This window comes from Lasioglossum baleicum, unplaced genomic scaffold (assembly GCF_051020765.1).
Source record: "Lasioglossum baleicum unplaced genomic scaffold, iyLasBale1 scaffold0065, whole genome shotgun sequence".
NCBI lineage: Eukaryota > Metazoa > Arthropoda > Insecta > Hymenoptera > Halictidae > Lasioglossum > Lasioglossum baleicum.
In genome coordinates this window covers 446641-459682 of record NW_027469125.1, presented here as the reverse complement: position 1 = coordinate 459682, position 13042 = coordinate 446641, and the positions used below count along the sequence as shown (strand labels likewise).

At 35.6% G+C, this 13042-nt stretch overlaps 1 protein-coding gene across 6 annotated transcripts in view; it reads right to left on the bottom strand.

The window, feature by feature from the left end:
* Usp1 (ubiquitin specific protease 1) overlaps positions 1-9922 on the bottom strand; it is a 72697-nt gene extending 62775 nt beyond the window's left edge. Inside the window, exons 1-4 of one of the 6 annotated variants that reach the window (XM_076445611.1) lie at positions 9774-9922; positions 9106-9285; positions 8033-8271; positions 5666-5895 (exon numbers count right to left, since the gene is read on the bottom strand). In XM_076445611.1, coding sequence (XP_076301726.1) covers positions 5666-5895; positions 8033-8271; positions 9106-9274 — 638 coding nt within the window. In that variant the 5' untranslated portion in view covers positions 9275-9285; positions 9774-9922. Of the gene's footprint in view, positions 1-5665; positions 5896-8032; positions 8272-8354; positions 8521-9105 lie in introns of all 6 variants that reach the window. The other 5 variants (XM_076445612.1, XM_076445614.1, XM_076445613.1 and 2 more) reach the window with 5 other exon arrangements.
* Between the last annotated feature and the right edge of the window lie 3120 nt (positions 9923-13042).

Below are 13042 nucleotides of genomic sequence, written 5' to 3'. Positions count from 1 at the left end.
GGGGAACTATACCCTCGGATTGTAACTAGAAAATAACTAGAATCTTACTAGATTTTTGATCGAAACATGGGTTTGCGCGCCTGGATTTTTTGTCGTTATTTGAGCATATTTTGAACTGGGTGAGGACTTATTCTGTAGAGGAAGGTTAAATACAGGGCGCTCTTCTCATGATTTAACGAGATTATGTTTATATCTAATAATATGAGTGCCCAAAGTAGAGAAAAAATCTAGAAAAATAACAGCAGATTTCAATGTATTTTTCTGTCTCAAAGAGACTTTTTTGACTGATATGACGAGAAGAGCGCCCTGTAATGAACCCTCCTCTATCAAATGAACCTTTGTGCAGCTCAAAATATGCTCGTATAAGGTCAAAAAATCCAGGCGCGTGATTTCATTCACATTAGCATAGATTTCCCCATGAAGACAGAGGTCCTCCCGGATGCAGAGCCAGTGTAGAGCAAATTTTAGTTCAGTTCGTTTAGACGAGATGGCGCCTAGTCAGGAGGACTGTCAATCAGTGCTGCGATATTGTGCAACATTTTACTGCTGCACTGCTGTCATCGTGGAATCATAGCAAAACTGACACAGATGAGGTAGATATTCTCATCAGTGGCACTGATATTAGTGCGAGCTGCCCTGTGTAACGGCATTCGCGACGAGCTGAATAGAATATGGAAATATCAAGCAACTCCATCTCGTGTTCATTAGGCAGTTGCGTGTTTATCAATGTTACCAAACTTTTTTTTTGCACAGAGGTTTATAACATTGATAAATAGTTATTTTCTAGTTACAAATCGAGGGTATAGTTCCCCCTTAAGGGGGTAGTATACCCTCGATTTGTAACTAGAAAATACCTAGAATCTTACTAGATTTTGGGTCGAAAATATGGGTTTGCGTCCAGACGTTGATTGACCTTATTAGAACAAATTGTGGGCTGTGTGAGGGCTCATTCGAAAGAGGAAGGTTAGACGCAGCGCGCTTTTCTCACGAGGTTAACGAGATTATGTTAATAACTAATAATATGATGGCTCAAAGTAGAGAAAAAATCTAGGAAAAAAACCCGCAGATTTCAATGCATTTTCTGTCTCTAATAGACTTTTTTGACTTATGAGATGAGAAAAGCGCGCTGCGTTGAACCTTCCTCTTTCGAATGAGCCCTCACACAGCCCACAATTTGTTCTAATAGGGTCAATCAACGTCTGGGCGCAGATCCATGTTTCGACCCATTTTTCTAGTAGGATTCTAGTTATTTGCTAGATATTTGCTATTTACTAGAATCTTACTAGAAAAATGGGTCGAAACACGGATCTGCGCCCAGACGTTGATTGACCCTATTAGAACAAATTGTGGGCTGTGTGAGGGCTCATTCGAAAGAGGAAGGTTCAACGCAGGGCGCTTTTCTCATCTCATAAGTCAAAAAAGTCTATTAGAGACAGAAAATGCATTGAAATCTGCGGGATTTTTTCCTAGACTTTTTCTCGACTTTGGGCCATCATATTATTAGATATAAACATAATCTCGTTAACCTCGTGAGAAAAGCGCGCTGCGTCTAACCTTCCTCTTTCGAATGAGCCCTCACACAGCCCACAATTTGTTCTAATAAGGTCAATCAACGTCTGGGCGCAAACCCATATTTTCAACTCAAAATCTAGTAAGATTCTCGGTATTTTCTAGTTACAAATCGAGCCTATACTAGCCCCTTAAGGGGGTAAATAACTAGAATCTTACTAGATTTTGGGTCCGAAGCATGGGTCTGCTCATTCTAAAGAGGAAAGTTCATCACACCACGCTCTGGTCTTAAGGCTAACCCCTTAAGCCCCCTGGGTCCGTGTTTTGGCATTATTGTGGCAGTATTTAGAACTTTTAGCGCTGTGGTATATCAGATCACTGTAACTTTCACGCTATCCCCGCGCCCATTTACTGGTCCCGCTGAATAACACAGGGGCTGGCAGTCTTTAATAGTATCTCTTCGGTGTCTTTGATACCTACTTGATAATTGATGAAATTTCAACAAAAATTGATGAAATCCCAACAAAAACATCCTGTAAACAGGAGCCAATAAGTTCCTATGGCCGTAAAAAGTTGTGAGATCAAACAAAATACATACGGCCAAGTTCGTTAGTTTAGAAATACCTCTTGCAATACTGAAAAAAGCGTTTGTAGAAATTAGTTTTAAAGAACGCTATTTAATTTTTAATGAATTACATGGAGGGCTAAATTATTCAAACTTGACCGCTACCTAACACCTTTTATGGCCATTGGTTTAAAAAGTAACGGCCATGTTTAAATAATTTAGCACTCCATGTAATTCATTAAAACTTAAATAGCGTTCTGTAGGATTAAGTGGATTCGAGGTAGAAATCAACTTTGCGTGTCCTATGCTTGACAGGAGTGAACTCTTTATTTGTTCTCAGTAGCTACAAGTTGTCTCGCTGTGCGCTCGGGCTAGACTGACTTTTTGTCGTCCGTCTTCGATGCTCGGTAGCTGCGATTTTCTTCAAATCGTCCTGATTGGCCGGGCCTGTATTCGCCTTTTACGGCCAATCGGCTATTTTCTCGGGGACTCTCTTTGCGCCTCCCTTATTCCTTGCGCCCTTGGCGCGCTTTGTCTGAACGCGGGGGCGGTCCCAGAAGTTTGGTAATGTAACGGAATTTCCTACGGGCCCGCGGTTCATGACGTGTCCGGCTATCGCCTACCTGCCTAGCTTCGCGGTCCCTTCGGAATCTCGAGATTTACGGCACCCGCACTAACTGTTGGGGCCGAAGGTAACAGGGTCTAACTACCAAAACGTGATACAACAAAGACTCTAAAACGCTCGCTAAGACGAGTAACGGCTTTCCCAAAAACAGCTGTGTGCCAACGGGTTCCATAAATTCGCTCGACCATTTGCACGCCAAATGCTACTAAATGTACGTGCCGATGGCCGCTACAGTTCTTTTAAACTAATTTTTACAAACGCTTTTTTCAGTATTGCAAGAGGTATTTCTAAACTAACGAACTTGGCCGTATGTATTTTGTTTGATCTCACAACTTTTTACGGCCATAGGAACTTGGCTCCTGTTTACAGAATGTTTTTGTTGGTATATTTTACAACAAGATAATGCCGCAGTCCATGCGGCGAAAGCGGTAAAGAAATACTTCAACTTGAAAAATTATTCGTGTTTTCATTTTGGACGAATGGAAGAATATTAGCGAAAACAAAATTAAAAAATTGTATAAATCTTTACCAAACCGAATGATCGACGTCATTACATTGATTTTTATCGATTAATTCTGTTATATTTCAAGTTTTTCGTTAAACGCGCTATCATTTTGTCCCTCTATATTTCGTTAATAATTCTACTTCTTTAAATAAAGATAGATAAGTTGACGAATTCGTTAACTTTAAGCTTTCGTCTCATTTCATTCATACACATGTTGGGACATGACGGAAGCGACGCAACCCGTTGACAGAGATGCGTAACGCTTGTTTATTGTAAAAGACAATTATGTTATCTCTTGGAATTATACGTCTGCGTAGGATTAAAGTTTAGTTTTAAAAATAACGGTTTGGGGATTTCGTTTATGCGTTTACGGTCGAACAGCTGAGAGTCAGATGCTTGACCGTATCTTAGTAATTGCCCAGCGAAAAGGCAATAGAACGTTTCCCGTTTACCTGGATCCCTCTTCGTGCGCGGCGCAAGGAGAGATGCGAAATAGGGTCCCTGAAAAAAATGGGCTGGGGCCTTGTTGAACGTGACCACGAGGGGCAGAATGTTTTTGGCTGCGCTACAGTGAAGAGCGTTTGACTTTCGTAGACAGCTAGTCATCGCGAGTGGAAGCGAAAAGAGTCATACGCGAGATCGTGTAAGGAGAATCTGCCAGCCTCGTGGGCTCGTTGACGTGTCTCGCCGTTGCGCTACGGGTCGAGGATTGTGGTGTTTAACGGTGATCGTTGTTTCCCGGTTTATTTAATTCCGCGCGTGCGAAGACAATGAGTGATCCGGTGGAGAACGTCTCCGGTCAAACCCTAGTGGGCCCGATGGAGAATCTTACCAATCAGCCTCCGACATACATATGTAGGATTTAAATCGTAAATTGAATAATACGATCGTAAACTCGAAATGTTTTAATACGAAATTTGAATTATAACAAATACAACTAATTAAATTATCCCGTCTGAATCTCCGTCTGAGATCAAACACGTCTTTTCGTTTTCGTACGTCGAACCAGAATGACCAAGAAATCGCATATTACAAATATGAATAACGAAATCGAAAAACATAATAACAGATATCGAATCGTCGCGTCGTTACAGTTACTAACGTCGTGACATTCGACGGAATTCTCGCCGCTCAGAGATGGCATCTCCCTACAGTTAAGAAAGGCACATCGCAAATATGTGTATAAAAAAATTGAATTTGTAATGTTTAATAAACAGAAATTACATTAATTTCAAAGTAGTCACAAGTTGCTGCTCTTTGTTAAGTAAAAATAGAAAAAAATGATAGAGGAAGAAATCGTATGTCATAATACGTCCTAACTTCCTATGACCTTATTTTGCAATTGCAAAAGTGCAAATCTTCTTTAATGCAATCCAATTTTTTTAGTCAAACTATCTCTTTTATTATCCTACGTATAAAAGTACTAACCCAAGGTCATCGAAATGTCAATACTTCACGAGATATTAGATATTTTGTGTCAGAAACGTACTTTATTGCAAGAAGTGTTCGCATGTTCCACCATTGCACTTTAAACATTTTCTAACACGTTTTTCAGTTGATTTGCATTGACATTCATGATTTTACTCAAAAATGATACAAATTCAAAGGTCTATAAGCATATTTATGACGGATTTCAAAATTTAAGTTTCTCCTTCCTAACCTAACCTTAGAAATTGCTCTACGATTTGTTTTTGCAGTTTTATCGAACTTTGAATTGTAGATGCAACGCCAGATGAAATGTAGCATAGCATAAGCTATGCCATAAAGTTTTCATACGACCGAACATAATTTAATAAAACAGCTGAAACAAATTCTTACGAGTCATTGAGTCATTCAAATCTACAGTGGATTCAATTTCAAGAAAAATATTCTAACGATTTTACAGAACTTTGAATTTGAAATACAAACGACTTTTTGAAAAAATTAACTAAGGGATGAGAAAGTAGAGGCTTTGTCAATACTTAACGAGATATTTGACATTTCGTGTCAGAAACGTACTGCGTGACTCCCATTTGACTCGCAAAAGGCTCAATTTGACTCGCAAAAGGATCAATTTGACTTGCAGAAGGGTCAATTTAACTCGCAAAAGAATCAATTTGACTTGCTAAGGTTGAAATCGATTTGCAAACGGTTCAATTTGATTCACAACAAGGTGAATTTGGAGTGTAAAACCTATAAAAGGTTGAAATTGATTTGCAAAAGGGTAAAATTGATTTGCAAAAGGTCCAATTTGATTTGCAAAGGTTGAAATTGATTTGCTAAAGATTCAAGTTGATTCACAAAAGGATCAATTTGACTTGCAAAGGTGCAAAATGCAGTTCATTTGCAAAAGGGCAAAATTGATTTGAAAAAGATTCAGAATTTTTACAGAACATTGAATTTGAAATATTTCTTAATTTTCGTCAGCGAGCGTTTGGAGCTATTCTATATAAACATTTAATTTAGTGTTAACAGTGCATACCTTAGTGCTTGTAAAAACGCATCCGGCTGATATGGTTCATTATTTTCTCTGGCTTCGGATGCACGCAACGCTATAAACAACTCATGTAATTTCTCTGTGGCTATTTGTATCCTGTGTTTATTGTTGTTTCCAGTTGGTCCAGCCAAAGCTAACAAATCCTTACTACTCCAGCTACGACTGCCGCTTGACATAAGCGACATTCCAGTTCTTCCCAAAGACGACGACTTTATCTACAACAAAAATATTGTTACAACGCACTCGTAATTAAATCATTACTCGTTTATATCACGATGTACGATAAATTCCTCTGGCGAAACTGCATATTAGGAGGAAATCTATATTATTAATCATATATCAATCATTTTTATGCATAAATATTGTTAATTTTTTTTTAATTTATTAATTTCATTGTTAAATATCATTTTTCGCGAATAATTACCATTGTATACAAGGTGTCCCACGCAACTGGAACAGGCTGTACCTTCTAAATGGTAGGGAATAGACGAAAATGTTATAAGAAAAAGTTGAATGGCATCAGACGGTGCATACTATGCAACTAATTTTATGCACTTTTGTGCATCGGTGCATAAGAAAAATGCAACTGCACTTTTTTTTTTAAATGGAAACCTACATTTTTTACTGCACCAATCGATGCAGTTTGTTGTGTGCTCTACATAAAAGTACTAACATATTTATGCTCTAAACTTATTCGTTAGGAGTTATCAAAGCTAAAGGTTCTCTGATTTATAATGGAACATAACGTAGATACTCCGGAATACTTGCCGAGACCGAAATAATTCAGTGAACTTATAGCTTCGATAACTTCTTAACAAATAAGTTTAGGGCATAAGTATGTTAGTACTTTTATGTAGAGCACAACAAACTGCATCGATTGGTGCAGTCAAAAATGTAGGCTTCCATTTTAAAAAAAGTGCAGTTGCATTTTTCTGATGCACCGATGCACAAAAGTTCATAAAATTAGTTGCGTAGTATGCACCGTCTGATGCCATTCAACTTTTTCTTATAACATTTTCCTCCATTCCTGACCGTTTAGGAGGTACAGCCTGTTCCAGTTGCGTGGGACATCCTGTATACATTAGTAACCAGATTTAGATTTTTCTAAAAAATATTGCCATGTGCAACTCTTTACATTACATAATTAAGACATTAATTGTAGAGCAGCATTGCGATAATAATCCTGTATAATGGAAGCTACTCACAAAGATATACGCATTCTTTCTACATTTAATAAAGTAGATTTATTTTTTATGTAAATTTTTAACAGTGGTTTTATTTATTTCTTGCGTATAAAACTTCAAAGTAACATATAACAAAAACGACGAAAAATATCCTGAGATTCTTATATATTTGGATATATTACTTGTTATAGTTTAGGAATTTTATAGTTTTGCTTGCAACTAACTGCTAAACTTGATTTTATAAACTTTTTATAAAGTGCCTGCACCTTTCCTTTAGGATCTATTGTGGAAAACTTGATAGTTTCTTTTCAAATTTATTCGTTCTATTGTTAAATTCCATTTTCTGCGAATAATAACCAATACACACATTAAATTTTGATTTTTGTTTTATCATAGCATATATTGACATCTTCAATTTTGAAAATTCTTCAACAATTTTCAATTTTATCTTTCCCATTTTCCTATAAATGCATAAAGATCCGCAGTCTATCATCGCACACACTTTAAATCAGAATAAAACTTTTTATCGATGGACCAAACGACTTCAACTTCTCTGTAGGGCTAGAAGGATTAGTTTAACAAATCACGTCTAATGAATATGTTGACAAAATGTGTTTGTTCGGAATTGTGAAAAACAATAGTGAAACTTGATGTTTACAGCTTTCCTATCCGGGCTAGATTCTGAGAATTTCACTGAAATCGGTTAACCGGTTTGCGAATAAACGATCAAATGTGGTAGAAATTGCAATTTTTCATGATTTTCGGCCTTAAACTGCCATTTTCACCACTTTTTCCAATTTTCAACTTTATTGATTACTAGACTGCGGATCTTTATGCAAAATAAAAATTGTCTGCATGGATTGCAAGAAATACAAACTAACTTGAATGTTGTTTCTTCCCTTAACGATTATTAGATTGCGGATACTTATGCAAAGCAGAAATTGTCTGCATCGATTGCAAGAAATAGAAACTAAATTGAATGTTATTTCTTCCCTTAATGAATTTAATAGAGGAGAAATCAGATATTGACACGCACACATCTTCAAAATTCTTCAACAATTTTCAATTCGTCTTCTCATTTTTCTATAAAGGCATTAAGATCCGCAGCCTAATCATAGTTAATTTACACAAGGTAACCAAAGGTTGCCTGTATAATTTTCAAACTTACTTTAGTTTGAAAGTGCTTGTCGTTTAAGTTCGACAAATCAGTGGCCAGATGGTGTAAATTATGTAGAAATGATGGTGCAAATCGTAAAGTATATATCACACTGTTCAAGAAACATGTATTTCCTAGATTGCACAAAGTGGCTATTCGCAATCCCTCTGTGCCTCCGTTCGACATGCTGTATCCTCCGTCTTGGTGATTGTTTATTTGGTTGCGATAACCATTCAACATTTTGCTTGTATCTAGACAGCAAATAATTATGAAATCTTGTACATTGAATAGGCATACAAAATTACAATGTATAAATAAAGAAATAAATACTGACGTCCACATACTAATCTTCTACAATGAACAGATACATATGTGGTCTGTCCAGAAAGTATCCAACCTTGTGCTATAGCGGGTGGAAGTATCATTCCTGCTCGATATCAATGGTGCCCTTCAAAGTATTGTCCGTTAGAAGCCACAACTTTCATCCAGCGATCCTCCCACTTACGGAAACACTCCTTAAAATCATCTTTAGGGATAGCGAATAGCTGCCTCGTCATATTCTGTTTTATTGCTTCTACGTCCGCGAATCTTTATCCTTCGAGAGGGTTTTTCATTTCAGGGAACAACCAGAAGTCACTAGGAGCTAGATCAGGACTGTACGGGGGATTGTATCAATGGTTTCCGAACAAGATTGCCCCAGTTTCTAGCAAAATTTAATGCATATCCGTTGTTTCACACGTTCAATCATTATAATACACGACGCTTGCTTGACTGAATGCTTACAAAACTGAGTATCGTTTACAAATGACAGCACGCAGAGATTTGTTGCATGGGTAGACCACTTATTATAAGGTCACCTCTAATATAAACATGCGCTATCTGCCTTGGCCCACTTAGAAACGAAGATAGAAGCAAATGTTGGATACTTTCCGGACAGAAATGATAAATTACAATGTATAAATACAGAAATAAATACTGACGTCTATGTACTAATCTTCTACAGTGAACAGATGTACTACTAATCTTCTGCAAATGAATAGAGATATAAATTGATCTAATATGAAAAGATACCGATGTCCACTTACTATATGGAAAAGTTACTCTGTTCAAAAGGCTCTCTCCGGTTGACACGTGAGGAACCTTGGAGATGTTAACAGAAACAGCACGTTCTCGGCCAGAAAGGGACAAACACAACTTCTTTCTTGGAGGAACCGAACGTTTATCCGCGTCTTTCTCTGTGTCTAATACTGTCATTTTCTGCTAACCTAAATTGCAACAGTAAATTACAAACATTAAATAAATACATATTGAAGTACGTAATATTCATATATGTACAGTAAAAATTACAACTGAACAAAGAATAACACACTTAAAATAAAGAGAAACATAGGTTTTTACAGTTAAAACTTGCTTTAATCAATTTAATAGTAATGTATGTATTTATATTTAGAAGTATTTTTTCGTTCATGTGAGAGCTTTTTAATGTATATATAGATTTATTTATTTATTTCGTTATATTTGCGATCGTTCATTACATTTTTATAATATCTAAATTATGTTAGAGACAGTGTTTGTGTAAATGATAGAAATTAGAAAACAAAAATAATTAGTATTCAATGTTAAAATAATGAACATTCACATCTGATTAACAGTTAATATTCTTTTGTAAATACTACATTAAGTTGGATATTAATTTCAAGAGTTGTTTCGATCTGCACTGTTTTTCTTAAATTAGATATCTACATATATTAACTTTAACCCTCCGTATGCTACAGTATGCTATGCCGGAGTCATTCGTGACGTGACTGGACACCAGGGGGCTTAAGCTGCCGTCAGAGAGGATATGAGAGTGCTCACTGGTGCTCACGCCCGGGTTTTCGTTGCCACCGGTTTAGTGCTGCCCCCTCTAAAAACCTTAGCCTGGACACCGACGAGATACTATTAAAGACTGCCAGCCTTACGGGAGTTGGCGAGCCTAAAATTTTTTTTAAATGTAAAAACTATGTTCAAAATATGTATTCATTTTAAATAGAAACGTTTTGTTACTGTCATAATTGCATTAATAAAAATTGGTATATGATCGAGAACAGGTTGATGGTATTTATTTAGACTGATTGGAGAATACGAAAATGCAGGAAGTATTTTTTAGTTTATGAAACAATTTGTAGATTTATTAGTTGTCAAACAAATAATAAAATAAATTGTATAATATATATAAATAGATTTTATACTAGCATACACAAGTTTATTTGATCTTCTGTCTTCCTATAATAAAAAAATACAGTCATAACTATAATTATAATAGAATTTCATAAAATATTGAGGTTATTGTAAACTCATCTTTTTTCGCAATGATGCCCTAATTTCATTGCTTATAAAATGTATCATAATTAAACTACAATTATTCTAATAACGTAGAATGTAGTACATATTAAGTTTTAATTACCAGGATTTTCTTCTTCGACGTTAAGCACCCTTTACTGCTTCTCGTAATTTACGTATATGTACATTAGGCTGGACTTTATTTTTCGACCATGAAATTTTTTGGTCCCGTAAACCAGAATTGTAACAAATGTTGAGAAAATGATCTGGAAAAATGTTGGAGCCGATTGGATCATGGGAAAATGAGGCGCAGCAAATTTGAAAATTTTGAATTTTTTAAATCTTGACATAAATAGACGTTATGATATATCGTTGAATTTGTCTTTTTTCTCTTTAAGAATCCATATATAGCATAAACAGTTGTTGATAGAAAAACATCCGTGACCTTGAAAACTTGAAATAATGACTTTGAAAAAATTTTTTTTCTCTGATACTATATCCACCTTCTTATATACTACAACTTTTGTTTGAAGAGATTTTTCATACATACATAACTGACAGAGATATTAAGGGGCGTAATTTGCATTATTCGGAAGCATACAACTGCGCATATGTATAGCTATTTTCATAGCTACATGCTGCCGAATAATGCAAATTATGCCTCGTAAACGAAAAAATAGGACTTTTGAGGCAGATAGCGCCCTAGATCGATGTTTTATCTAGCGTTTTTGACTAGTGAAAAACCCCGTGTTTGTATTGTCGAGAAATGAGTAAATGAATATTTTGCAATCCTGGAAGTCTCTCTACTCCCTTATAAATAAATTCATTAATATGCTCCAATCTACAAAAGAAAAACAGTTATAATATCGGAAAAAGAAGTTATTATGAATAATAAGTAGTCTGACTGAAACATAGACTGAAGGTGGTCAATGATACCGCTGAACGGGGCGTTAAACTAATGGAGGATCATAATAAAATTTTATATAGAAACAAAGAGGAGAAATAATATATACTATACAAACTGTGATGGAATATCGACAGCAGTATCCTGACGCCACAAAACAGATTTGTCAAAGGATTTTTAAATATTTTTTAATATAGAGAGAAACACCTGATCAATCCCTACATGCGATTAATTGCATTTTTAAGAGGTATTGAAGACAGCTTATTAACTGAGAGTTATTAAATTTTTCATTTTCCTCAGAGTCAGTAAGTTCTTTATTTTTCTCGGAGTCATTAAGTTTTCCATTTTTCTTGGAGTTATTCAATTTTTCATTTTCCTCAGTGTCATTAAGTTCTTTATTTTTCTCGGAGTCATTAAGTTTTCCATTTTTCTTGGAGTCATTGAATTATTGCCATACTTTACCATATTGTAATCTTCTAGGTGTATTGTATAACTTCCGTAAGGATATTTTAATGATATTATCGATACATATCTAAGTTCATTCGGAGAAAATTCGTTAAAAAGCTAGAAATATTGTCTTTTAAGTTTTTCACATTAAACGTGCATTATTCAAGCTTTAATACATATAAAGAGCAGGCACGTGTTTGGCGAATATACCTAATGTAGTTCTAAAAAAACCAAGTATATTAAAAATCACGTTATAAGTTAAGAAAGAAAACCATTATTACCATTATCTATGTCATAAGAACGCAGAGTATTTGAATCTCGGATAACGCAATAACTCGTCCGCCCGAACTTGTTCGATTCTTTTCGTACCCACCCGACGAATTCGAAGTCGAATCGACGGGCCGCCGGACTTTCTGCGACCCGACCCGACCCGAACCCGAACATCGAGCGGCCCGCACATCCCTAAATTATTGATAATTATAAATATATTATATTAAATGACCTATTATAATAACCTATATTAGGTAATTATTATCACACTTTAAATAAGTAAATATGGCTCAAATTGTGCCGTATTTAGGCTCATTTTAATTAGAAGAATCTCACAAATACGTTGGTAATTCCGTAAAAAAAGATTGAAAAATAAAAAACTTTCCTATGTGCATTGATGTAATCGGTACGCAGCCTTTTGAACTGTGTCGGCTGCCTCGTACCTCAGTCCCTCTTTGTCGTTTACGCGCTGTCGTAAAAAAAGTTCTCGTACATATGTTGATAGTCTAAAAATATGATCAATGCTATTTTTCAATTTCTCTAAAAAACTTGCATTTGTCGAATTTTTGCGTGTTTTTCACTTTGTGTGTAATTACCATTTTCAACCAAAAAATCGGGGAAAAATCTCAAATATCAATTTCAATTAAATGCAATTATATGATTAAATTAATGCAAGTTAATGGGGAAAATTGACCGAAAATTGAATGGCACAACGGCTGTTTAAATAATTCGAAGGACTACCTCGTCCGGCTAGGCCCTTCATTCCAAATTGTAATATTCCAATATTCCAATATCATTTTCAATATTTCAAGTACTATTTAAAACTATTAATGAGTTTTAATAACAAAATATTTTAAATAGAAAACTAAATTTTGACAAATAAGATAAGATTATAGCAAGATTGCTATAAATGTCGAAAACTCGAGTCTGGCCAGATATGAGACATTCAATTTTCAGGAAACACTATTCTATGATGACGAACGGAGAAAAGGGAAGTGAAGCTCGAGGGCTTCGGTCGCCGTGGAGTGGAGTGAAACATTGTAACATGATACGGGTCGGGTCGGGTATATCGGTGTGAG